At 50.5% G+C, this 27,101-nt stretch overlaps 1 protein-coding gene across 2 annotated transcripts; it reads right to left on the bottom strand.

Annotated features, from left to right (window-relative positions):
- Positions 1-4,533: 4,533 nt before the first annotated feature.
- Positions 4,534-26,856, bottom strand: LOC116975626. 2 transcript variants are annotated; one of them, XM_033024951.1, is made up of 7 exons: positions 26,271-26,853; positions 22,512-22,784; positions 18,991-19,161; positions 17,427-17,558; positions 13,868-14,040; positions 10,993-11,247; positions 4,534-4,907 (listed from the first exon to the last, which is right to left on the bottom strand). In XM_033024951.1, exons 1-7 carry the CDS (start codon positions 26,680-26,682, stop codon positions 4,707-4,709), a joined length of 1,617 nt encoding a protein of 538 aa, XP_032880842.1. In that variant the 5' UTR covers positions 26,683-26,853; the 3' UTR covers positions 4,534-4,706. The 2 variants fall into 2 exon arrangements, with proteins under 2 accessions (XP_032880842.1, XP_032880843.1); XM_033024952.1 differs by lacking the exon at positions 17,427-17,558 and having other exon boundaries at positions 26,271-26,856.
- Between the last annotated feature and the right edge of the window lie 245 nt (positions 26,857-27,101).

The raw sequence follows: 27,101 nt of genomic DNA, 5'->3' as shown, positions 1-27,101 counted from the left end.
AAGTAGGGAGGTCATGTTGCAGTTGTATAAGACGTTGGTGAGGCCGCATTTAGAATATCGTGTTCAGTTCTGGGCACCGTGTTACAGGAAAGATGTCGTCGAGCTGGAAAGGGCGCAGAGAAGATTTACAAGGACGTTGCCAGGACTCGAAGTCCTGAGCTACAGGGAGAGGTTGAGTAGGCTGGGTCTCTATTCCATGGAGCGCAGGAGGATGAGGGGAGATCTTATAGAGGTGTATAAAATCATGAGAGGAATAGATCGGGTAGACGCACAGAGTCTCTTGCCCAGAGTAGGGGAATCGAGGACCAGAGGACATAGGTTCAAGGTGAAGGGGAAAAGATTTAATAGGAATCTGAGGGGCAACTTTTTCACACAGAGGGTGGTGGGTGTATGGAACGAGCTGCCGGAGGAGGTAGTTGAGGCTGGGACTATCCCATCGTTTAAGAAACAGTTAGACAGGTACATGGATAGGACAGGTTTGGAGGGATATGGACCAAACGCGGGCAGGTGGGACTAGTGTAGATGGGGCATGTTGGCCAGTGTGGGCAAGTTGGGCCGAAGGGCCTGTTTGCACACTGTATCACTCTGTGACTCTATTAGTGAATAGCTATCCAGAGAGTGCTGGACTGTGTGGGTACATCAGCTATGAAGTCTGTTTTATAAACTTCAGAATACCTGAAATGCAAATACACTTATACAAGTTGAATACAATCCTTCTATTGTATTTCATTTAAGAAATCTAGGACCAGAGGGCACAGCCTCAGAATTAAAGGATGTTCCTTTAGGAAGGAGATGAGGAGGAATTTCTTTAGTCAGAGGGTGGTGAATCTGTGGGATTATTTGCCACAGACGGCTGTGGAGGCCACAAGTCAGTGGATATTTTTAAGGCAGAGATAGATAGATTCTTGATCAGTGCGGGTGTCAGGGGTTACGGGGAGAAGGCAGGAGAATGGGGTTAGGAGGGAGAGATTGATCAGCCATGATTGAATGGAGTAGACTTGATGGGCCGAATGGCCTAATTCTGCTCCTATCATTTATGAACAATTTTGTCATTTCTGTGAGACAACCCCACCTTCTATCCGTTAAAATATTTGTTTCTTCAACACCTTTCAACAGCTCGAATACCTTCAAAGCCAACACTATCCAGCAGTCTGAAGAAGGGTCCCGACCCGTAACGTCACCTATCCATGTTCTCCACAGATGCTGCCTGACCCGCTGAGTTACTCCAGCACTCTGTGAAACGTCACCTATCCACGTTCTCCACAGATGCTGCCTGACCCGCTGAGTTACTCCAGCACTCTGTGAAACGTCACCTATCCATGTTCTCCACAGATGCTGCCTGACCCGCTGAGTTACTCCGGCACTCTGTGAAACGTCACCTATCCATGTTCTCCACAGATGCTGCCTGACCCGCTGAATCATGAGATGAATAGATCGGGTAGCTGCACAGAGTCTCTTGCCCAGAGTTGGGGAATCGAGAACCAGAGGACATGGTTTTGAGGAGAGGAGGGGAAGATTTAATAGGAATCTGTGGTGTGACCTTTTATACAGAGGGTGGTGGGTGTATGGAACGAGCTGCCGGAGAAGGTGGTTGAGGCTGGGACTATCCCAACGTTTAAGAAAGATCTAGACAGGTACATGTATAGGACAGGTTTGGTGGGATATGGGCCAAACGCGGGCAGGTGGGACCAGTGTCGATGGGATATGTTGGCCGGTGTGGGCAAGTTGGGCCGAAGGGCCTGTTTCCACGCTGTGACTCTAATCTGTTGGTCGATTCATAGAAACATACAAACATAGACAATAGGTGCAGGAGGAGGCCATTCGGCCCTTCGAGCCAGCACCACCATTCATTGTGATCATGGCTGATTGTCCCCGACCCATCAAGATAATTTATCCGTTCTAGTCTAATGTTGAACGGTGACACCAATAAGTGATTGCTCTTGCTAATTACCATATAATATAACCATATAACAATTACAGCACGGAAACAGGCCATCTCGACCCCTCTAGTCCGTGCCGAACACATAATCTCCCCTAGTCCCATTGATCTGGATTGGTCACAGTGAGGAGATCTGAGCAATCGGTACAGGAGAGGGGGTGTGAAGCTCGGACCATTAAGGACAACCAGCCTTTTCTACACTTGATTTGGACTTCACAAGTGACAGGAGCAGAATTAGGCCATTCGGCCCATCAAGTCTACTCCGCCATTCAATCATGGCCGATCTATCTCCCCCTCCTAACCCCATTCTCCTGCCTTCTCCCCATAACCCCTGACACCCGTACTAATCAAGAATCTATCTATCTCTGCCTTAAAAATATCCACTGACTTGTGGCCTCCACAGCTGTCTGTGGCAAAGAATTCCCACAGATTCACCACCCTCTGATCAAAGAAATTCCTCCTCATCTCTTTTCTGAAGGAACGTCCTTTAATTCTGAGGCTGTGCCCTCTGGTCCTAGACTCTCCCACTAGTGGAAACATCCTCTCCACATCCACACTATCCAGGCCTTTCACTATTCTGTAAGTTTCAATGAGGCCCCCCCCTCATCCTTCTAAACTCCAGTGAGTACAGGCCCAGTGCCGTCAAACGCTCATCGTACGTTAACCCACTCATTCCTGGGATCGTTCTTGTAAACCTCCTCTGGACCCTCTCCCAGAGCCGGCACATCCTTCCTCAGATACGGGGGCCCAGATTTGCTTGAACGTGTCAGAGAGATGGCCGCAAGGATAGCTGGCTTGTGATGGCCAAGCATTCATAGTAATGTTTTTTTCCTCACAAGCACTCCATAATTGTGTTGGGGGGTAGGCCCTGATGTGAGCTCAGGAGACTGTGTAACACTCAGGGTCTTCATCGAGGGGAAGTATCGCCAGGGGAGGGTGCAGGGCGAACGTCCACACTTGAAGCTCAATTGGAATTCAGAGAGAAACAAGGGAGTGCAGATGCTGGAATCTTCTGCCATTCTCAAGATGCTGTTTACCTCCGCGACCACTCTATGACCACAACCACAAGAGCTGGAGTAAGCATTATTACTGCTTCGTAATGGTGGCGCAGCGGTAGAGTTGCTGCCCCACGGCACCAGAGACACGGGTTCGATCCCAACTACGGCTGCTGTCTGTATGGAGTTTGTCCGTTTACTAGATTCAAGATTCAAGATAGATTTAATTGCTAATTTACTGTTGTGCTCTGTCTATTTTTTAATTTTTTTTAATTCTAAAATGTAAATACTGGTTCTGTTCTGTTGTTCTGTAGTTTTTTGCACAATCCCGCAGGCATTGCCACTTTCATTTCACTGCACATCTTGTACGTGTACCAGAACCAGGGGCCACACAGTTTAAGAATAAGGGGTAAGCCATTTGGAACGGAGACGAGGAAACACTTTTTCTCACAGAGAGTGGTGAGTCTGTGGAATTCTCTGTCTCAGAGGGCGGTGGAGGCTGGTTCTCTGGATACTTTCAAGAGAGAGCTAGATAGGGCTCTTAAAGATAGCGGAGTCAGGGGTTATGGGGAGAAGGCAGGAACGGGGTACTGATTGGGGATGATCAGCCATGATCACATTGAATGGCGGTACTGGCTCGAAGGGCCGAATGGCCTCTACTCCTGCACCTATTGTCTATTGTCGATTGTATGTATGGACAAATAAAGTTGACTTGACCCCTTGACCTGCATGGGTTTTCTCTGGGATATCCGGTTCGATAGACAATAGACAATAGGTGCAGGAGTAGGCCATTCGGCCCTTCGATTCGGTTCCCTCCCGCACTCCAAAGACGTGCAGGTTTGTAGGCTAATTGGCTTGGTGTAAAATGTAAATTGTATCTTGTGTGTGTGTGTGTGTGTGTGTGTGTGTGTGTGTGTGTGTGTGTGTGTGTGTGTGTAGGATAGTGTTAGTGTGTGTGTGTGTGTGTGTGTGTGTGTGTGTGTGTGTGTGTGTGTGTGTGTGTGCGTGCGTGTGTGCGTGCGTGTGTGCGTGTGTGTGTGTAGGATAGTGTTAGTGTGCTGGGGATCGCTGGTCGGTGCGGATTCGGTGGGCCGAAGGGCCTGTTTCAGTACTGTGCCTCTAAACTAAACTAAAATAACCTAAACTCAGCATTTACTCCAGCATTTTGTGTCTGCCTTCGGTGTAAACCAGCATCTGCAGCTCCTCCCTGCGCAAGATGTCAGAGGAGTTCCGTACAGCAAGATCTCGTTGGCCTCAGTGGATGAGGCAGCATCTATGGTGCGAAGGAATAGGCAACGTTTCGGGTCGAGACCCTTCTTCAGACTCCTCATATTTCGCTTGGGTAGTTTACACCCCAGCGGTACGAACATTGACTTCTCCAATTTCAGGTAGTCCCTGCTTTCTCCCTCCTTCCCCTCCCCTTCCCAGCTCTCCCACAGCTCACTGTCTCCGCCTCTTCCTTTCTTCTTCCCCCCCCCCCCACCCCCACATCAGTCTGAAGAAGGGTCTCGACCCGAAACGTCACCTATTCCTTCGCTCCATAGACGCTGCCTCACCCGCTGAGTTCCTCCAGCATTTTTTGTCTACCTTTGATTTTTTTTCCAGCATCTGCAGTTCCTTCTTAAACATCTCGCTGGTCGCTGCGTTCGAAGTAAATTTGACCTTTTTAGTACAATCGCTCCCCCCCAGAACGGAATGGTTAAAATATTCACAAATCTTGCACTCGCAGAGTTCCCTGTCCCACAGTTTGTGACGTCACGATAGGGCAGCAGCTAATGGGCCGGGTCTTTCCGCTGGATAGTCTGGTACCACACTGCTGTTGGCAGGTTCTGGCAGCCCATGTATTCCCTCTTCACCTCCTCCGCAGTCAGTGGTGGGTTGTTGTAGCAGGGGCCTCCGTAGATTGTACTGTTCATCAGGCCGGGAGTGGCCTCGATGATGCCGAGGCTCGAAGGGGCAGTCCAGGCAATATTCTGCAGAAGCAAGCCAACAATATCACGTTTCAGGATGAAGTCCCACAACACAATAGAAACATAGACAATAGGTGCAGGAGTAGAGGCCATTCGGCCCTTCGAGCCTGCACCACCATTCAATATGATCATGGCTGATCATCCAACTCAGTACCTGCCTTCTCTCCATACCCCCTGATCCCTTTAGCCACAAGGGCCACATCTAACTCCCTCTTAAAGATAGCCAATGAACTGTGGCCTCAACTACCTTCTGTGGCAGAGAATTCCACAGATTCACCACTCTCTGTGTGAAAAATGTTTTTCTCATCTCAGTCCTAAAAGATTTCCCCCTTATCCTTAAACTGTGACCCCTAGTTCTGGTAATTTTTTCACACAGATGGTGGTGGGGGTATGGAACGAGCTGCCAGAGGAGGTTGTTGAGGCTGGGACTATCAGAAACGTTTAAGAAACAGTTAGACAGGTACATGGATAGGACAGGTTTGGAGGGATATGGACCAAGCGCTGGCAGGTGGGACTAGTGTAGCTGGGACATTGTTGGCTGGTGTGGGCAAGTTGGGCCGAAGGGCCTGTTTCCACACTGTATCACTCTATGATTACAATCGAGCCGTCCACTGTGTACAGATACATGATAAAGGGAATAACGTTTAGTGCAGGTAAAGCCAGCAAAGTCCAATCAAAGATAGTCTCCAATGAGGTAGATAGCAGTTCAGGTCTGCTCTCTGGTTGTGGTAGGATGGTTCAGTTGCCTGGTGGACAGACAGCATCTCAGATGAGAAGGAATAGGTGGCGTTTCGGGTCGAGACCTTTCTTCAGACTAATTAGGGGAAAGGACTAGAGATATGGAAGGGTAAGGTGTGAAAACGACAGATCAAAGCTGACGATGTTAATGAAATGTAGAATGGATCATTCTCCAAATTTGAGGAAGGACATTCTTGCTATTGAGGGAGTGCAGCATAGGTTTACAAAGGCTAATTCCCGGGATGGCGGGACTGTCATATGCTGAGAGAATGGAGCGGCTGGGCTTGTACACTCTGGAGTTTAGAAGGATGAGAGGTGAGACCACACCTGGAGTATTGCGTACAGTTTTGGTCTCCAAATCTGAGGAAGGACATTATTGCCATAGAGGGAGTGCAGAGAAGGTTCACCAGACTGATTCCTGGGATGTCAGGACTGTCTTATGAAGAAAGACTGGATAGACTTGGTTTATACTCTCTAGAATTTAGGAGATTGAGAGGGGATCTTATAGAAACTTATAAAATTCTTAAGGGGTTGGACAGGGTAGATGCAGGAAGATTGCTCCCGATGTTGGGGAAGTCCAGGACAAGGGGTCACAGCTTAAGGATAAGGGGGAAATCCTTTAAAACCGAGATGAGAAGAACTTTTTTCACACAGAGAGTGCTGAATCTCTGGAACTCTCTGCCACAGAGGGTAGTCAAGGCCAGTTCATTGGCTATATTTAAGAGGGAGTTAGATGTGGCTAAGGGGATCAGAGGGTATGGAGAGAAGGCAGGTACGGGATACTGAGTTGGATGATCAGCCATGATCATATTGAATGGCGGTGCAGGCTCGAAGGGCCGAATGGCCTACTCCTGCACCTAATTTCTATGTTTCTATGTTTCTAAAGCTCATTAAAACATATAAGATTATTAAGGGCTTGGACACACTAGAGGCAGGAAACATGTTCCCGATGTTGGGGGAGTCCAGAACCAGGGGCCACCCACACACACAGTTTAAGAATAAGGGATAAGCCATTTAGAACGGAGACGAGCAGGGCCGGCCTTAAGCCGATTTGACCGATTGCCCCCAATTGGGCCCCGCGCCTAATGGGGGCCCCGCACTAATGTTCCGTATTTCGTACGGAAATACGAATTCTCTTTGTTAAATAATGATTTTTTTTTTAACTCGCCATCCGGATTTCATATTTAAACGAACATGTATAACAACCGCTGCACGGCCATCAGACACAAACGATTTGTTAACTAGTACTGTTAGCACTTCTTAACATGAAATAGTTAACAAGTTGTTTTATCAATCTGCATCCATCCACATTCCTCAGTGAATGTTATTGTGTTTTGAATGAGTATTAATGACGCCGTGTTCCTTTGAATAGAATGTAGATCGATGACACATTGAGAATTTCATTAAACTCACCACCATGAGTGAGGGCCTCGGGCCGCGAGAAGGGGCTTCTCCCTGGTGGGCAGGTTAGTCATTCACCTACCGACCCACGTTGTGTCTCTCTGTCTTTTGCTCTCTCCCTCCCTACCTCTCTCTCACGCTCTCTCTCCCGCTCCCCATCTCGTCTCTCTCTAGCTCTCTCACCCTGTTGCCTCGGCATTCCCGGAATCATTGACGTTTAGCGGTAGACAAAAATGCTGGAGAAACCCAGCGGGTGAGGCAGCCGCCTGGCCCGCTGAGTTCCTCCAGCACTCTGTGTTTTTTGTTTGGCTCTGAAGTTGAAGGTGGCTCAGCGGGACGGGCAGCGGCTCTGGGGAGAGGGTTGCGTTTCGGGTCGAGACCCTTCTCCAGACAATCACAAGTACTCTCACCGACGAGAGTTCAATTCAGTCTGAAGGAGGGTCTTCCCTCCAGAGTCGCTGCGCTGCCTGTCCTGCTGAGTTACTCCAGCTTTATATCTTCAATTTCAGAGAAACACAATTTCTCACGGGGGGCTTATAACGTCTCTAAACCACTCTGGGACCCTCTGAACACCTCTAAACCCCCTCTACCCCCCCCCCCCCCCCATATTTCCCTCTACAAATTTATTCCCATGAAGAAAAAAAGGGGTAAGGGTAAGAACAGTCAGCCATGGCTCAGTAAAACTATAAAGGATAGTATTCGGCTGAAGGCAAGGGCATATAAGGTAGCCAGAGATAGTGGGAGGGTAGAGGATTGGGAAGCATTTAAAGGTCAGCAAAAAATAACTAAGAGATTAATTAAGACGGGGAAAATAGACTATGAAAGGAATTTAGCAAACAACATAAAAACTAATAGTAAGAGTTTTTATAGCTATATAAAAAGAAAAAGGGTGGCTAAGGTGAACGTTGGTCCATTGGAGGGTGAGACTGGAGAGTTGTTGGTGGGGAACATGGAAATGGCAAAGGCATTAAACGAGTATTTTGTATCAGTCTTCACCATAGAAGACACAAAAAATATTCCAACGTTGGATAAACAGGGGGCGGTAGGAATGGAGGAGCTAAATACTATTAAGATCACCAAGGAGGTGGTATTAGGGAAATTAATGAGACTGAAGGAGGATAAATCCCCTGGGCCTGATGGATTACATCCAAGGGTCTTGAGGGAGATAGCGGTGGGGATTGTGGATGCATTGGTGATAATTTTCCAAAACTCCCTGGAGGCAGGAACGGTCCCAGTGGATTGGAAAATGGCCAATGTAACACCTATATTTAAAAAAGGAAGTAAACAGAAAGCGGGTAACTATAGACCGGTTAGTCTAACATCGGTGGTGGGTAAAATGTTAGAGACAATTATTAAAGAAACACTAACGGGGCACTTGGATAAACATGACTTCATCGGACAGAACCAGCATGGTTTTGTGAAGGGGAAGTCCTGTTTAACGAATTTGCTCGAATTCTTTGAGGAAGTAACAACCCGGGTGGATAAAGGGGAACCGGTGGATGTGGTATACTTGGACTTCCAAAAGGCTTTTGACAAGGTGCCACATAAGAGACTATTGCTAAAAATAAAAAATTATGGAATTGGGGGTAATATATTAGCATGGGTAGAGGATTGGCTAACAAATAGGAAGCAGAGAGTGGGGATAAATGGTTCATACTCGGGATGGCAACCGGTAACTAGCGGGGTTCCGCAAGGGTCGGTGCTGGGACCCCAGTTGTTCACAATTTATATAAATGATTTGGAGGAGGGAACCAAGTGTAATATATCAAAATTTGCGGACGATACAAAAATGGGAGGAAAAGTAGGGGATGAGGAGGATAGGAAGAGTCTGCAAAAGGATATAGATAAGCTAGGTGAGTGGGCAACAACTTGGCAGATGAAGTTTAATACTAATAAATGTGAAGTCATTCACTTTGGGAAAAAAAATGATAGGGCAAGTTATTTTCTAAATGAGGAGGAGCTGCGTTGTAATGCAACGCAAAGGGATCTAGGGGTATTAGTACATGAATCACTAAAAGTTAGTATGCAGGTGCAGCAAGCAATCAGGAAGGCCAATGGAGTTTTGGCCTTTATTGCTAGGGGGATTGAGTATAAAAACACGGAGGTCTTGCTGCAGCTGTACACAGTATTAGTGAGACCACATTTGGAATACTGTGTACAGTTCTGGGGTCCATACTTAAGAAAGGATGTACTAGCCCTGGAGGCAGTGCAGCGAAGGTTTACAAGATTAATTCCTGCAATGAGGGGATTGACATATGAGGAAAGGTTAAGTAGGCTGGAACTCTACTCTTTGGAGTTTAGAAGAATGAGAGGCGATCTCATTGAAACATATAAGATCGTGAGGGGCCTTGATCGGGTGGATGCACCGAGGATGTTCCCAATGATCGGGGAAACTAGAACTAGGGGACATAGTTGCAGAATAAGGGGGGGCTCTTTTAAAACTGAGATGAGGAAGAACTTCTTCACCCAGAGGGTGGTTAATTTGTGGAATTCACTGCCCCAGGGAGCAGTGGAAGCAGAAACTTTAAATATATTTAAGACTAAAATAGATGGTTTTTTAGCTGCCAAGGGGATAAGGGGCTACGGGGAGAGGGCAGGGATATGGACCTAGGTATGGTTAGTATAGTAAGACCTGAGTGATCTCCTGGACAAGTGTCGATCGCCTAGATTGGGGTCGGAGAGGAATTTCCCGGATTTTTTTCCCGAATTGGACCTGGGTTTTTATCCGTTTTTTTGCCTCCCCCAGGAGATCACGAGGTTTTTGGGGTGGAGAGGGGTGATAGCGGTATAAAGGGGAGGGTAGTGTCTTGTGTTCTGTGTCTTGTGTCTACTGTTTGTGGGTAAGTGTGTCTGTTTAGTGTTCAGCCATGAGCGAATGGCGGTGCGGGCTCGACGGACCTGGTGGTCTACTCTCGCACCTACTTTCTATGTTTCTATGTTTCTAACACTTCTGAACACTTCTAAACCCATCTGAACCCATCTGAAGCCCTCTAAACCGTTTAAACCCCTCTAAACTAGGAGGCTACAAGGTGACTTGTATAGGCTGGGTGAGTGGGCAAATGCATGGCAGATGCAGTATAATGTGAATAAATGTGAGGTTATCCACTTTGGTGGCAAAAACAGGAAAGTAGACTATTATCTGAATGGTGGCCGATTAGGAAAAGGGGAGATGCAACGAGACCTGGGTGTCATTGTACACCAGTCATTGAAAGTAGGCATGCAGGTGCAGCAGGCAGTGAAGAAAGCGAATGGTATGTTAACATCTATAGCAAAAGGATTTGAGTATAAGAGCAGGGAGGTTCTACTGCAGTTGTACGGGGTCTTGGTGAGACCACACCTGGAGTATTGCGTACAGTTTTGGGCTCTTAATCTGAGGAAGGACAATCTTGCCATAGAGGGAGTACAGAGAAGGTTCACCAGACTGATTCCTGGGATGTCAGGACTTTCATATGAAGAAAGACTGGATAGGCTCGGCTTGTACTCGCTAAAATTTAGAAGATTGAGGAGGGATCTTATAGAAACCCACAAAATTCTTAAGGGGTTGGACAGGATAGATGCAGGAAGATTGTTCCCGATGTTGGGGAAGTCCAGAACAAGGGGTCACAGTTTAAGGATAAAGGGGAAATCTTTTAGGACCGAGATGAGGAAAACATTTTTTACACAGAGAGTGGTGAATCTCTGGAATTCTCTGCCACAGAATGTAGTTAAGGCCAAGTTCATTGGCTATATTTAAGAGGGAGTTAGATGTGGCCCTTGTGGCTAAAGGGATCAGGGGATATGGGGAGAAGGCAGGAACGGGGTACTGATTGGGGATGATCAGCCACGATCACATTGAATGGCGGTGCTGGATCGAAGGGCCGAATGGCCTACTCCTGCACCTATTGTCTATTGTCTATTGTCGATTGTCTAAGAGCTAAATCTAACTCTCGCCTGAAAGCTATGAACTGACCTTGAGGATGTGATCACTGATGCATTGGTTGGGCTGCAGTTCAGCCCAGAAGTCCGTGAAGGTTGAGGCCCAGGTGAAGTCGGAGCCCCTGCTGTTGCCGATGACCACAACATTGGGGTGCTTGCTGGAGGAGCGCAGTTTCTTCACCAGCGTCCCGGGGTAACTCTGATCGACGAAGATGAACACTCTGTTGGCTTTGCACCCTTCCAGATCCATCAGCAGCTCCCCCACTGTGTACCTCTCCTTCTGGTCAGCCTGGGAAGTGGAACAGGCACACACACACACACAGTCACCCACACGGCCATCAACAACCAGCGATCCGTCCTCACCTGCGGCAGAGGTTATCCCTGCACCTCCTCCAACCTCATCTCTTGCATCCGCTGCTCTAGGTGTCAGTTGCTCTACATCGGTGAGACCAAGCTCAGGCTTGGCGATCGCTTCGCCCAACACCACCGCTCGGTTCGCAATAACCAACCTGATCTCCCGGTGGCTCAGCATTTCAACTCCCCCTCCCATTCCCAATCCGACCTTTCTGTCCTGAGTCCCACCGCAAATTGGAGGAGCAGCACCTCATATTTCGCTGGGTAATTTACACCCCAGCAGTACGAACATTGACTTCTCCAATTTCAGGTAGTCCCTGCTTTCTCCCTCCTTCCCCTCCCCTTCCCAGCTCCCCCACAGCCCACTGTCTCCACCTCTTCCTTTCTTCTTCCCGCCCCCCCCCCCCCACCTACATCAGTTTGAAGAAGGGTCTCGACCCAAAACGTGGCCTATTTCCTTTGCTTCATAGATGCTGCCTCACCCGCTGAGTTTCTCCAGCATTTTTGTCTACCTTCCTCACCACTCGATGAGAGTACAAGGCATGCTGCGGGCATTACTCCAGGAGCGGGCCACTGCCCAGTCCATCACTGGCTCTGACCTCCCCACCATCCAAGGGATCTATCGAAGTCAATAGACAATAGGTGCAGGAGTAGGCCATTCAGCCCTTCGAGCCAGCACCGCCATTCAATGTGATCATGGCTGATCATCCCCAATCAGTACCCCGTTCCTGCCTTCTCCCCATATCCCCTGACTCCGCTATCTTTAACAGCCCTATCTCGCTCTCTCTTGAAAGCATCCAGAGAACCGGCCTCCACCGCCCTCTGGGGCAGAGAATTCCACAGACTCACAACTCTCTGTGAGAAAAAGTGTTTCCTCATCTCTGTTCTAAATGGCTGACCCCTTATTCTTAAACTGTGTGGCCCCTGGTCCTGGACTCCCCCAACATCGGGAACATGTTTCCTGCCTCTAGTGTGTCAGAACCCATAACAATCATATGTTTCAATGAGATGCCCTCTCATCCTTCTAAACTCCAGAGTATACAAGCCCAGCTGATCCATTCTCTCAACGTATGACAGTCCCGCCATCCCGGGAATTAACCTTGTAAACCTACGCTGCACTCCCTCAATAGCAAGAATGTCCTTCCTCAAATTAGGGGACCAAAACTGCGCACAATACCCCAGGTGTGGTCTCACTAGAGCTCCGTACAACTGCAGAAGAAACCTCTTTGCACCTATATTTGACTCCTCTTGTTATAAAGGCCAACATGCCATTCGCTTTCTTCACTGCCTGCGTACCTGCATGCTTACTTTCACAGACTGATGTACAAGGACCCCCAGATCCTGTTGTACTTTCCCTTTTCCCAACTTGAAGCCATTAGATAGTAATCTGCCTTCCTGTTTTTGCTACCAAAGTGGATAACCTCACATTTATCCGCATTAAACTTCATCTGCCATGCGTCTGCCCACTCCCCCAACCTGTCCAAGTCACCCTGCATTCTCCTAGCATCCTCCTCACAGTTCACACTGCCACCCAGCTTTGTGTCATAGAGGATTCATCGATGAACCAAACCTCCTCAATCCTCTACTGAAGTTGAGCAGGTTTGGTCCCCTCATTTGAGGAAGAACAGTCTTGCTATTGAGGGAGTGCAGCGTAGGTTTACAAGGTTAATTCCCGGGATGGCGGGACTGTCATATGCTGAGAGAATGGAGCGGCTGGGCTTGTACACTCTGGAGTTTAGAAGGATGAGAGGGTATCTTATAAGATTATTAAGGGTTTGGACACACTAGAGGCAGGAAACATGTTCCCGATGTTGGGGGAGTCCAGAACCAGGGGCCACTGTTTAAGAATAAGGAGTAAGCCATTTAGAACGGAGATGAGGAAACATTTTTTCTCACAGAGAGTGGTGAGTCTGTGGAATTCTCTGCCTCAGAAGGCAGTGGAGGCAGGTTCTCTGGATGCTTTCAAGAGAGAGCTAGATAGGGCTCTTAAAAATAGCAGAGTCAGGGGATATGGGGAGAAGGCAGGAACGGGGTACTGATTGGGGATGATCAGCCATGATCACATTGAATGGCGGTGCTGGCTCGAAGGGCCGAATGGCCTACTCCTGCACCTATTGTCTACTGTCTATTATCTATTAAACCAGTTCCTTCCTCCACATTTTGTGATGTAGTGGGCTCTGAGCCCAGGTCGGCAGAGTTTAATTCAGAGATACGGCGCAGAAACAGTCCATTTGGCCCAGCGGGTCCGTGCCGACCAGCGATCCCCGCACACTAACACTGTCCTACACACACTAGGGACAATTTACATTCACACCAAGCCGATTAACCTACAAACCTGCACGTCTTTGGAGTGCGGGAGGAAACCGGAGCACCCGGAGAAAACCCACGCAGGTCACGGGGAGAACGTGCAAACTCCGTACAGACAGCGCCCGTAGTCGGGATTGAACCCGGGTCTCTGGCGCTGTGAGGCAGCAGCTCTACCCGCTGCACCACCGTGCCGCGCGGAGGGGTTGAGGGAGGGTGGACCCTCCCGCTCACTCCGTACGGATACCTACTATCCCATCGTTGTTGACGTCCCACAGCAGCATGGTCCCGTCGTTCCTGGTGGGGCTGTTGAGGTACAGGACCAGGGAGTCAGCGCAGTTGGTCGCTCGGCAGATGTAGGACAAGTGGCTGCGGATCATCACCTTCTCCGTGGCCGGGTACACGCCCTCGTTCTCCTCGCCCACTGCCGGGAACAAGGAGAAAAGATCAGCTCTCCGAATGCTTCAAACATTCCCAGGATTCAATATCACCGGCGACTTGGATCCTGGATCAGTCGTATTGAAGCAACGATCTAGAAAGCTCACCGACGCCTCGACTGCCTTAGAAGGCGGAGGAAGTTCAGCATGTGCCCAACAACTTCACTGCCTGCTGTACCTGCATGCTTACTGTACACCAGTCAATGAAAGTAAGCATGCAGGTACAGCAGGCAGTGAAGAAAGCCAATGGCATGTTGGCCTTTATAACAAGAGGAATCGAATATAGGAGCAAAGAGGTCCTTCTGCAGTTGTACAGGGCCCTAGTGAGACCACACCTGGAGTGTCGTGTGCAGTTTTGGTCCCCTAATTTGAGGAAGGACATTCTTGCTATTGAGGGAGTGCAACGTAGGTTTACAAGGTTAATTCCCGGGATGGCGGGACTGTCATATGCTGAGAGAATGGAGCAGCTGGGCTTGTACACTCTGGAGTTTAGAAGGATGAGAGGCAATCTCATTGAAACATATAAGATTGTTAAGGTTTTGGACACGCTAGAGGCAGGAAACATGTTCCCGATGTTGGGGGAGTCCAGAACCAGGGACCACAGTTTAAGAATAAGGAGTAAGTCATTTAGAATGGAGACGAGGAAACACTTTTTCTCACAGAGAAACATAGAAACATAGAAAATAGGTGCAGGAGTAGGCCATTCGGCCCTTCGAGCCTGCACCGCCATTCAATGTGATCATGGCTGATCATCCAACTCAGTATCCTGTACCTGCCTTCTCTCCATACCATTAGGGGACCAAAACTGCACACAATACTCCAGGTGCGGTCTCACTAGGGCTCCGTACAACTGCAGAAAGATGCTGCCCTTCCCTGTCAAAACTGTGTGCAGGTTTGGTCACCTAATTTGAGGAAGGACACTCTTGCTATTAAGGGATTTCAGCGTAGGTCCACCAGGTTAATTCCTGGGATGGCGGGACTGACATATGATGAAAGAATGGGTCGACTGGGCTTGTATTCACTGGAATTTAGAAGGATGAGAGGTGATCTGATAGAAACATATAACATTCTTAAAGGATTAGATAGGCTAGATGCAGGAAACATGTTCCCCATGTTGGGGGAGTCCAGAACCAGGGGCCACAGTTTAAGAATAAGGGGTATGTTTAAGAAGGAACTGTAGATGCTGGAAAAATCGAAGGTAGACAAAAATGCTGGAGAAACTCAGCGGGTGAGGCAGCATCTATGGAGCGAAGGAAATAGGTGACGTTTCGGGCCGAGACCCTTCTTCAGAAAATAAGGGGTAGGCCATTTGGGACTGAGATCAGGAAAAAAAAATTCTCCCAGGAAGTTGTGAATCTGTGGAATTCTCTGCCACAGAAGGCAGTGGAGTGTGATTCACTGGATGTTGTCAGAACAAAGTTAGATTTTGCTTTTAGGGCTAATGGAATCAAAGGATATGGGGGAGAAGGCAGGAACGGGGTACTGATTGTGGACGATCAGCCATGATCACATTGAATGGCGGTGCTGGCTCGAAGGGCCGAATGGCCTACTCCTGCACCTATTTTCTACATTTCTAAGCCGCTGAGTTACTCCAGCATTTTGTGTGCAGGATGGTTCAGTTGCCTGATAAAGGCTGGGAGGAAACTGTCCAGGTGCTGAGAGACACAGAGTGGTGGAGTAACTCAGCGGGTCAGGCAGCATCTGTGGAGAACATGGATAGGTGACGTTTCAGGTCGAGTCCCTTCTTCAGTTGTACAGGGTCTTGGTGAGACCACACCTGGAGTATTGCGTACAGTTTTGGTCTCCTAATCTGAGGAAAGACATTCTTGCCATAGAGGGAGTACAGAGAAGGTTCACCAGACTGATTCCTGGGATGTCAGGACTTTCATATGAAGAAAGACTGGATAGACTCGGCTTGTACTCGCTAGAATTTAGAAGATTGAGGGGGGATCTTATAGAAACGTACAAAATTCTTAAGGGGTTGGACAGGCTAGATGCAGGAAGATTGTTCCCGATGTTGGGGAAGTCCAGAACAAGGGGTCACAGTTTAAGGATAAGGGGGAAATCTTTTAGGACCGAGATGAGAAAAACATTTTTCACACAGTGAGTGGTGAATCTCTGGAATTCTCTGCCACAGAAGGCAGTTGAGGCCACAGTTCATTGGCTATATTTAAGAGGGAGTTAGATGTGGCCCTTGTGGCTAAAGGGATCAGGGGGTATGGAGAGAAGCCAGGTACAGGATACTGAGTTGGATGATCAGCCATGATCATATTGAATGGTGGTGCAGGCTCAAAGGGCCGAATGGCCTACTCCTGCACCTATTTTCTATGTTTCTATGTTTCCATGTCACCGATTCCTTCTATCCAGAGATAGACAATAGACAATAGACAATAGGTGCAGGAGTAGGCCATTTGGCCCTTCAAGCCAACACCGCCATTCAATGTGATCATGGCTGATCATCCACAATCAGTACCCCGTTCCTGCCTTCTCCCCATATCCCCTGACTCCGCTATCTTTAAGAGCCCTATCTAGCTCTCTCTTGAAAGCATCCAGAGAACCGGCCTCCACCGCCCTTTGAGGCAGAGAATTCCACAGACTCACAACTCTGTGAGAAAAAGTGTTTCCTCGTCTCCGCTCTAAATGGCGTACCCCTTATTCTTAAACTGTGTGTGGCCCCTGATTCTGGATGGCTACTCCTGCACCTATTTTCTACGTTTCTAAGTCCCGCTGAGTTACTCTAGCATTTTGTGTGCAGGATGGTTCAGTTGCTTGATAAAGGCTGGGAAGAAACTGTCTATAGGTGCTGAGAGACACACAGAGTGCTGGAGTAACTCAGCGGGTCAGGCAGCGTCTGTGGAGAACATGGATAGGTGACGTTTCACAGAGTGCTGGAGTAACTCAGCGGGTCAGGCAGCATCTGTGGAGAACATGGATAGGTGACGTTTCACAGAGTGCTGGAGAAACTCAGCGGGTCAGGCAGCATCTGTGGAGAACATGGATAGGTGACGTTTCACAGAGTGCTGGAGTAACTCAGCGGGTCAGGCAGCATCTGTGGAGAACATGGATAGGTGACGTTTCACAGAGTGCTGGAGTAACTCAGCGGGTGCAGCAGCATCTATGGAGCTAAGGAAATAGGCAACGTTTCGGGCCGAAACCCTTCCGGGTTTCGGCCCGAAAGGTTGCCTATTTCCAGAAGGATCGGCCCGAAACGTTGCCTATTTCCTTAGCTCCATAGATGCTGCTGCACCATAACTCAGCGGGTCAGGCAGCATCTGTGGAGAACATGGATAGGTGACGTTTCAGGTCGAGACCCTACTTCAGACACTCGAGGTGCTGAGTGTATTTGGGAATGCCGTGCCGGTGTTCCGGTTACCGGGAAGTTGCCCGTCTCCGGCGAAGAAGGTCTTGATGTTTTCCGGTCGGAAGCCGTTGGCTCGGAGCATGCGCTGGAAGCGGATGAGGTTGTTGACGTGTTGCTGGTTGGTTAGATGCTCCTTCCATCCCCCTGCGGACCAACACAAGGGGTTAGCACAGCCACGCGGACCGAACTACAGGCTTTCCGCTTGCCTGCTTCCCAGACACAGCAGATCATAGAGGTCAAACACAAGTTCATGAGAGGGATAGATCGGATAAGCAGGCCCTTCGGCCCAACTTGCCCAAACCGGCCAACATGCCTCAGCCATGATCACATTGAATGGCGGTGCTGGCTCAATAGACAATAGACCTGGCTCGAAGGGCCAAATGGCCTATTCCTGCACCTATTGTCCATTCTCTATTGTCTATTGTCTATTAGGTGCAGGAGGAGGCCATTCGGCCCTTCAAGCCAGCACCGCCATTCAATGTGATCTTGGCTGATCATCCCCAATCAGTACCCCGTTCCTGCCTTCTCCCCATATCCCCTGACTCCGCTATCTTTAAGAGCCCTATCTAGCTCTCTCTTGAAAGTATCCAGAGAACCGGCCTCCACCGCCCTCTGAGGCAGAGAATTCCACAGACTCACAACTCTCTGTGTGGGAAAGTGTTTCCTCGTCTCTGTTCTAAATGGCTTACCCCTTATTCTTAAACTGTGGCCCCTGGTTCTGGACTCCCCCAACATCGTGAACATGTTTCCTGCCTCTAGAGTGTCCAAACCCTTAATAATCTTATACGTTTCAATAAGATCCCTTCTCATCCTTCTAAACTCCAGAGTGTACAAGCCCAGCTGCTCCATTCTCTCAGCATATGACAGTCCCGCCATCCCGGGAATTAACCTTGTAAACCTACGCTGCACTCCCTCAATAGCAAGAATGTCCTTCCTCAAATTAGGGGACCAAAACTGCACACAATACTCCAGGTGTTCTATTTGTGTACCTGTCTGTTTCTTAAACATTGGGATAGTCCCTCTGGCAGCTCGTTCCATACACCCACCACCCTCTGTGTGGAAAAGTTACCCCTCAGATTCCTATTAAATCTTTTCCCCTTCACCTTGAACCTATGTCCTCTGGTCCTCGATTCCCCTACTCTGGGCAAGAGACTCTGTGCGTCTACCCGATCTATTCCTCTCATGATTTTATACACCTCTATAAGATCATCCCTCATCCTCCTGCGCTCCATGGAATAGAGTCTTACCCCCTCTCACACTTTTACGCAACCCCCTCCCCCTCCCTCCCCCGTCTCTCTCTCCATCCCCTTCTCTCTCCCCTCCCCCCTCTCTCACTCCCCCCCCTCCCCCCCTCTCTCCCTCCTCCCCCTCTTTCTCTCTCCCCTCCCCCCCTCTCTGCCCCCTCCCCCCCTCTCTCCCTCTCTCCCCCTTCCTCCTCTTTCTCTCCCCCCCTCTCACCCCTCCTCTCCCCCCTCCCCCTCTCCCGCCTCTTTCTCTCCCCCCCTCCCCCTCGCCCCCCTCCATCTCTCCCCCTCCCCCTCCCCCTCCCCCTCCTCTCCCCCCATTCCCCACTCACCAGAGACCAGTACCCCATGGTCACAGGTCTGGTACATGCGGCATGATGTATGTGAGGAGAGCTGCTGCCGGTGACACCGCTGTGTGTTCTTGTTCAGTTCACAGTCGGCGGAGGCAGGGTGGGGGCTGCTGATGGCCAGGGGCCGCGGGCACGGAGCAAAACCCTTCTGTTCTGCAACCAAAAGGCAGGCGGTTACCGGCCACCAGCGCGGCAGGACCCTGGGGAATACTGTAGCAGAGTCGGGCCGAAGGGCCTGTGCGTGTGGAGAGGAGCGTGTGTGGGTGTTTGGGGAAGGAACTGCGGACACTGGACACAGACACTGGGGGCTGGACAATAGACAATAGGTGCAGGAGGAGGCCATTCGGCCCTTCGAGCTTCGAGCCAGCACCGCCATTCAATGTGATCATGTGATCATTAATTTAGAAGATTGAGGGGGGATCTTATAGAAACTTACAAAATTCTTAAGGGGTTGGACAGGCTCGATGCAGGAAGATTGTTCCCGATGTTGGGGAAGTCCAGAACAAGGGGTCACAGTTTAAGGATAAGGGGAAATCTTTTAGGACCGAGATGAGGAAAACATTTTTCACACAGAGAGTGGTGAATCTCTGGAATTCTCTCCCGCAGAAGGTAGTTGAGGCCACAGTTCGTTGGCTATATTTAAGAGGGAGATAGATGTGGCCCTTGTGGCTAAAGGGATCAGGGGGTATGGAGAGAAGGCAGGTACAGGATACTGAGTTGGATGATCAGCCATGATCATATTGAATGGTGGTGCAGGCTCGAAGGGCCGAATGGCCTACTCCTGCACCTATTGTCTATGTTTCTATGTTTCTATGGCTGATCATCCGGGTCCTTTTCACAATGGCAGGCAGTGACTAGTGGGGTACCGCAAGGCTCAGTGCTGGGACCCCAGCTATTTACGATATATATTAATGATTTGGACGAGGGAATTGAATGCAACATTTCCAAGTTTGCGGATGACACGAAGCTGGGGGGCAGCGTTAGCTTTGTGGAGGATGCTAGGAGGCTGCAAGGTGACTTGGATAGGCTGGGTGAGTGGGCAAATGCATGGCAGATGCAGTATAATGTGGATAAATGTGAGGTTATCCACTTTGGTGGCAAAAACAGGAAAGTAGACTATTATCTGAATGGTGGCCGATTAGAAAAGGGGGTGATGCAACGAGACCTGGGTGTCATGGTACACCAATCATTAAAAGTAGGCATGCAGGTGCAGCAGGCAGTGAAGAAGGCGAATGGTATGTTAGCATTCATAGCAAAAGGATTTGAGTATAGGAGCAGGGAGGTTCTACTGCAGTTGTACAGGGTCTTGGTGAGACCACACCTGGAGTATTGCGTACAGTTTTGGTCTCCTAATCTGAGGAAAGACATTCTTGACATAGAGGGAGTACAGAGAAGGTTCACCAGACTGATTCCTGGGATGTCAGGACTTTCATATGAAGAAAGACTGGATAGACTCGGTTTGTACTCGCTAGAATTTAGAAGATTGAGGGGGGATCTTATAGAAACTTACAAAATTCTTAAGGGGTTGGACAGGCTAGATGCAGGAAGATTGTTCACGGTTGGGGAAGTCCAGAACAAGGGGTCACAGTTTAAGGATAAGGGGGAAATCTTTTAGGACCGAGATGAGGAAAACATTTTTCACACAGAGAGTGGTGAATCTCTGGAATTCTCTGCCACAGAAGGTAGTTGAGGCCAGTTCATTGGCTATATTTAAGAGGGAGTTAGATGTGGCCCTTGTGGCTAAAGGGATCTGGGGGTATGGAGAGAAGGCAGGTACAGGATACTGAGTTGGATGATTAGCCATGATCATATTGAATGGCGGTGCAGGCTCGAAGGGCCGAATGGCCTACTCCTGCACCTATTTTCTATGTTTCTATGTTTCTATCAGTACACCGATCTTGCCTTCTCCCCATATCCCCCAACATCGGGAACATGGAGTAACTCAGCGGGACAGGCAGCATCTCTGGAGAGAACGAATGGGTGACGTTTCGGGTGGAGACCCTTCTTCAGACTGATGTCAGGGGAGGGGGCGGGACAGAGCTAGAATGTAGTCGGAGACAGTAAGACTGGTTGGAGAACTGGGAAGTGGGGGGGGGGGGGGGGGGTATGGAGAGAGAGTTAAAGCAAAGTCAATGTTCAAACCGCTGGGGTGTAAACTGCCCAAGCGAAATATGAGGGATGGACGCGGGGTGCAGGGGAGTGTGGGGGGGATGGGGTGGGCGAGGGTGGTGGGTGCTGGGGCTGGTGCGTGGGGACGGGGCGGTGCGGGCGGGGTTTGGGGGGATGGGTGTGTGGGGATGGGTGTGTGGGGATGGGTGTGTGGGATGGGGGTGTTGAGGGATGGGTGTGTGTGGGGGGGGGTGTGTGGGGGATGGTTGGGGGGAGGGTGGGTGTGGAGGAGGGGGGTGGGATGCTGGTGCTGGTGTTGGGGAGGGGGGTGGGGGGGGGGGTGTGTGGCGGCGGCGGGGGGGGTGTGGGGCTTATGCGGTGGGGGGCAGGGGTTGTTGGGGAGGGGGGGGTGGGATGGGGGGTGTGGGGTGGGGGGTGGGGGGAGGGGGGGGGGGGGGGGGGGGGGGGGGTGGGGGGGGAGGGGGTTTGGGGTACGTGTGGGGGGGGGTGGGGGGGGTGGGGTGGGAGGGTGTGTGTGGGGTAGGGGTGTGGGGGGAGGGGGGGGGGGGGCTTGGGGTGTGTCTATGGGAGGGGGGTGGGGGGGGGGGGTGGGGGGTGGGGGAGTGGGGGTGGGGTTTACGGGTGGGGGGGGGGGGGGTGGGGAGGGGGTGTGTTGGCTATTAGGGGTGGGATGGCGGGGGGGGGGGGTCGGGGGGGGGGGTGGGCGGTGAGGGGAGGGGGTGTGGGGCTGGGGTGTGGGGGGGGGGGTAATGGGGAGGGGCGGTGGGGGGAGGGTGGGTGGGGGGGGGCTGGGGGGGGGGGGGGGGGGGGGGTCTGGGGTGTGGGGGGGATGGGTGTGGTGGGGGGGGGGGAAGGGGATGGGTCGTGGGGGGGAGGGGTGGGGGGGATGGGTGTGTGGGTAGGGGGGGTGGGTGGGGGGATGGGCGGTATGTGGGTGGATGGGTGTGTGTGTGTGGGGCGGGATGGGCGGATGGGGGGGGGGATGGGTGTGGGTGAGGGGTGGTGGGGGGATGGGTGTGGGGGGGGGGGGAGGGGTGGGGGGGATGGGTGGTGGGGGGCTATGGGGTGTGGGGGGGGATGGGTGTGGGGGGGGATGGGTGTGTGGGGGATGGGTGTGTGGGGGGATGGGTGTGTGGGGGGATGGGTGTGGGGGATGGGTGTGTGGGGGGGTGGGTGTGTGGGGGGGGGGGGGTGTGGGGGGATGGGTGTGTGGGGGGGATGGGTGTGTGTGGGGGATGGGGGTGTGAGGTTTGGGGGTGTGGGGGGGACGGGTGGGGTGGGGATGGGTGTGTAGGGGGGGGGGATGGGTGTGGGGGGATGGGTGTGAGGTTTGGGGGTGGGGGGGGGTGCAGGGACTGGGGGCGGGCACCTACCTACACAGTGCAGCCGTTGCTCCTTGTTCTCGTCCCTCTGCCCCACGACCAGCGGCACAAAGTGGATCTCACACAGACCCACCAGCCGGTCCTCACGACGTGCCCTCCCTGCCGAGCCGGCGCTCTCTCTCCGTGGTCTCCCGCCGCCCCCCGGCCCCACTGGTCGCTTCCTCCCCCGGCCCCTGGCGTTCTGCCGCTCGGCCCGGCTGGTTCTCCGCTTCAGCACGTTCTCACAGCGGCTCTTTAACGCCAACATCATGCACTCGTGGTTACCTGCGGAGTAGACATCGATACAGGGACATGTAGACCATCGTAGACACATCGTAGACACATCGTAGAAACATGGAAACATGTTTCTGCCATTCAATGTGATCATGGCTGATCATCCCCAATCAGTACCCCGTTCCTGCCTTCTCCCCGTATCCCCTGACTCCGCTATCTTTAAGAGCCCCATCTAGCTCTCTCTTGAAAGTATCCAGAGAACCGGCCTCCACCACCCTCTGGGGCAGAGAATTCCACAGACTCACAACTCTCTGTGAGAAAATGTGTTTCCTCGTCTCCGTTCTAAATGGCCGACCCCTTATTCTTAAACTGTGGCCCCTGGTTCTGGACTCCCCCAACATCGGGAACATGTTTCCTGCCTCTAGTGTGTCCAAACCCTTAATAATCTTACATGTTTCACTAAGATACCCGCTCATCCTTCTAAACTCCAGAGTATACAAGCCCAGCCGCTCCATTCTCTCAGCATATGACAGTCCCGCCATCCCGGGAATTAACCTGGTGAACCTACTCTGACAATGTCAGCGGACAGACAATACATGATTACAATCGAGCCGTCCACAGTGTACAGATACAGGATAAAGGGAATAACGTTTAGTGCAAGGTAAAGTCTGATTAGAGATAGTAGATAGATAGCGCGCAACAAGAAGCTTTTCACTGTACCTCGGTACATGTGACAATAAACCAAGGTAGACACAAAATGCTGGAGTAACTCTGCGGGTGAGGCAGCATCTCTGGAGAGAAGGAACGGGCGATGTCAAGTCAACTTTATTTGTCACATACACATGTGAAATGAAAGTGCCAATGCCTGCGGGTTGTGCAAAAACAACAGAACGACACAACACAACCAGTATTTTAGAAAAAAAAAGAAATTTAAAAAAAAGGCACATCACAACAGTAAATTAGTTCCTGGTGAGATCAGAGTTTACAGTCCTGGCGGCCCGTGGGAAGAAACTCTGTCTCATCCTCTCTGTTTGACAGCGGAGGCACTTGCCTGACCGTAGCAGCTGGAACAGTCCGTTGTTGGAGTGGTTGGGGCAGGGGTCCTACCACCCCAGCAACGGACCTCAAAAAGGCTGGCAGCATCATCAAGGACCCACACCATCCTGGCCACACACTCATCTCCCCGCTACCATCAGGTAGAAGGTACAGGAGCCGGAAATCTGCAACGACCAGGTTCAGGAATAGCTACTTCCCCACAGCCATCAGGCTATTAAACTCAACTTCAAACAAACTCTGAACTATAACAGCCTATTGCACTTTATCTGTTTATTTATGTGTGTATATATATATATTCTATGCTATATGGACACACTGATCTGACCTGTATTTATGACAACAATATCCTGTGGTGCTGCAGGAAGCAAAAATGTCATTGTCCTATCTGGGACTTGAAGTCAAGTCAAGTAAAGTCAAATGTCAATAGTCAAGAGAGTTTATTGTCATGTGTCCCAGATAGGACAATGACATTCTTGAATTGACTTGATGTTTCATAGAAACATAGAAACATAGACAATAGGTGCAGGAGTAGGCCATTCGGCCCTTCGAGCCTGCACCGCCATTCAATGTGATCATGGCTGATCATCCAACTCAGTATCCTGTACCTGCCTTCTCTCCATACCCCCTGATCCCTTTAGCCACAAGGGCCACATCTAACTCCCTCTTAAATATAGCCAATGAACTGTGGCCTCAACTACCTTCTGTGGCAGAGAGTTCCACAGATTCACCACTCTCTGTGTGAAATCAAGTCAAGTTTATTTGTCACATACACATGCGAGATGTGCAGTGAAATGAAAGTGGCAATGCTCGCGGACGTTTGTGCAAAAGACAAACAACCAAACAAACTATAAACACAATCATAACACACATATTCTTTTACATAATAAATAATGGAACTAACATCTAACTCCCTCTTAAATATAGCCAATGAACTGTGGCCTCAACTACCTTCTGTGGCAGAGAATTCCACAGATTCAACATTCTCTGTGTGAAAAAAAATTCTCATCTCGGTCCTAAAAGATTTCCCTCTGTGTGAAAAAAAATTCTCATCTCGGTCCTAAAAGATTTCCCCCTTATCCTTAAACTGTGACCCCTTGTTCTGGACTTCCCCAACATCGGGAACAATCTTCCTGCATCTAGCCTGTCCAACCCCTTAAGAATGTTGTAAGTTTCTCTAGGGAGGTTTCACGGCAGTCGGGTCACGACCCATGACCCGTGCTGCTGCTAGGCTACTCCAAGTGGAGTACACGCGATGAACTGCAGGTAGGCACTGGCCATTGTTTCCAGCGTAGCGGGCCCGTTAAAAACCCGCTGAAATGGTCCATTTTTGCGCTGTAAATAATGATGGCAATCGGGATAAGCGTGAGAGACATTTAGCCTACTTCACAATTCCAAAGGTGAGGAGAGATGACGGTAGATAGAAGTGAGAGCTGAAGGGACAACAACAGCCAGAGTGCTTGGCGAACATTGGCCGTTTGCTCACTGCATTTCAGCGAGCAAACAAGATTCACAATATTTTCAATTCCGACATCTGCACGGCCAATGTTTACCAAGCACTTTAGCTGCTGTTGGTCCCTTCAGCTCTCGCTTCTATACCTTCATTTCGCTTCACGTTCGGAATTCTAAAGTTGGGGGACGATGTCTCTCACACTTACCCCGACTCCCACAATTTTTTTACATCGCAAAAATTCAACATTTTGGTGTCTTTTTAACAGGTAGGAAAGTACGCGTTTCTTGCATTAATAACATGTACTGCAAGTTACGAATGTCCTCCAGATGGATTGAGCGGCTCCGTGCGTCGAGCCCCAGTGACCTTACGTGCATACCCCCCTATAAGACCCCCCCCCCCCCCCCTCAATCTTCTAAAGCCTGATTGAAGAGACTGTCTGCAATGATACTTTATCTTGCACTACACATAGAAACATAGAAATTAGGTGCAGGAGTAGAGGCCATTCGACCCTTCGAGCCTGCACCGCCATTCAATATGATCATGGCTGATCATCCAACTCAGTATCCTGTACCTGCCTTCTCTCCATACCCCCTGATCCCTTTAGCCACAAGGGCCACATCTAACTCCCTCTTAAATATAGCCAATGAACTGTGGCCTCAACTACCTTCTGTGGCAGAGAATTCCACAGATTCACCACTCTCTGTGTGAAAAATGTTTTCCTCATCTCGGTTTTAAAGGATTTCCCCCTTATCCTTAAACTGTGTGACCCCTTGTTCTGGACTTTCCCAACATCGGGAACAATCTTCCTGCATCTAGCCTGTCCAACCCCTTAAGAATTTTGTAAGTTTCTGTAAGATCCCCCCTCAATCTTCTCAATTCTAGAGAGTATAAACATAGAGAGTATCTTTTTCGTTCAAGGTGCACTGTGTCTAGGTGTATATCTGAATGACAATAAAGTTTTCATTCATTCATTCACTGCACGGTATTTAAGCGGCTAATCAAGGGCAGCTCCAGTGACCACAGGTACTTACCCAGGTAGTGACCACTGCGGGCCAGGCAGCGGCGTTCGTTGACACTGAAGTCTATGAAGAAGACGGTGATGGGATGTCCGTAGCTGAGCTGGGGGCTGGGGTCGAGGGTAATGACGGCATCGTGAGGAGCCCCCAGCCTCAGGCCGGAGTCGGGCAGGATAGTGAGCAGCTTCTCTCCGGCCCGCGGCTCGGCTGCAGACACGCTGACCGCTGTCTGGGGAATGTGGGCCAGGCGGCTGCACTCCGCCTCGGACAGGAAGGTCACCCTCCGGCACAGGCGGTGTTTCAGGTAGCCCAGCCCGGCCACTGACCAGCGGTGCAGGCGGGCGGACTTGAACGTGGAGCCGGACACTGCGGCCACCAGCAGCAGCAGCAGCAGCGAGCCGGCCCACACTGACCACACGGGCCGCATGGTGCACGGGGGCCGGAGACCACCAGCTCCACACACTGACCGACCTACAACTACACCACGGCTCTGATGTCCAGCCCTGTATACACACGCATCCGTCAGTCTGTAGCCCCCTCTCTCCCTCACACTCCCCCCCCCTCTCTCTCACCTTCTCTCCCTCTCTCTATCCCTCCCTCTCCTTCTCTCCCTCCCTCTATCCCTCTCTCACTTTCTCTTCTACTCTCCCTCTCTTCTCACCCCTCTATCTCTCTCTCCCTCTCTCTTTCTCACTTTCTCTTCTTCTCTCCCTCTCTCTCACACTCTCTCACCTTCTCTCTCTCCCTCTCTCTGTGTCACTTTCTCTCTCTCCCCCCCCCTCTCTCTCCTTCTCTCTCTCCCTCTCTGTCGCTATCCCTTCTTCTCTCCCTCTCTCTCTCCCTCTC

Source organism: Amblyraja radiata, chromosome 7, assembly GCF_010909765.2.
Source record: "Amblyraja radiata isolate CabotCenter1 chromosome 7, sAmbRad1.1.pri, whole genome shotgun sequence".
NCBI lineage: Eukaryota > Metazoa > Chordata > Chondrichthyes > Rajiformes > Rajidae > Amblyraja > Amblyraja radiata.
This window is presented reverse-complemented; position numbering and strand designations above follow the sequence as displayed.

Coding starts and splice junctions, on each gene's coding strand:
- LOC116975626 (XM_033024951.1), bottom strand. CDS start 26,682: ATGCGGCCCGTGTGGTCAGTGTGGGCCGGCTCGCTGCTGCTGCTGCTG. Junction 17,559..18,990: donor CCATGGGGTACTGGTCTCTG/GTGAGTGGGGAA, acceptor GTTGGTCCGCAG/GGGGATGGAAGGAGCATCTA. Junction 4,908..10,992: donor TCAGTGATCACATCCTCAAG/GTCAGTTCATAG, acceptor TTGCTTCTGCAG/AATATTGCCTGGACTGCCCC.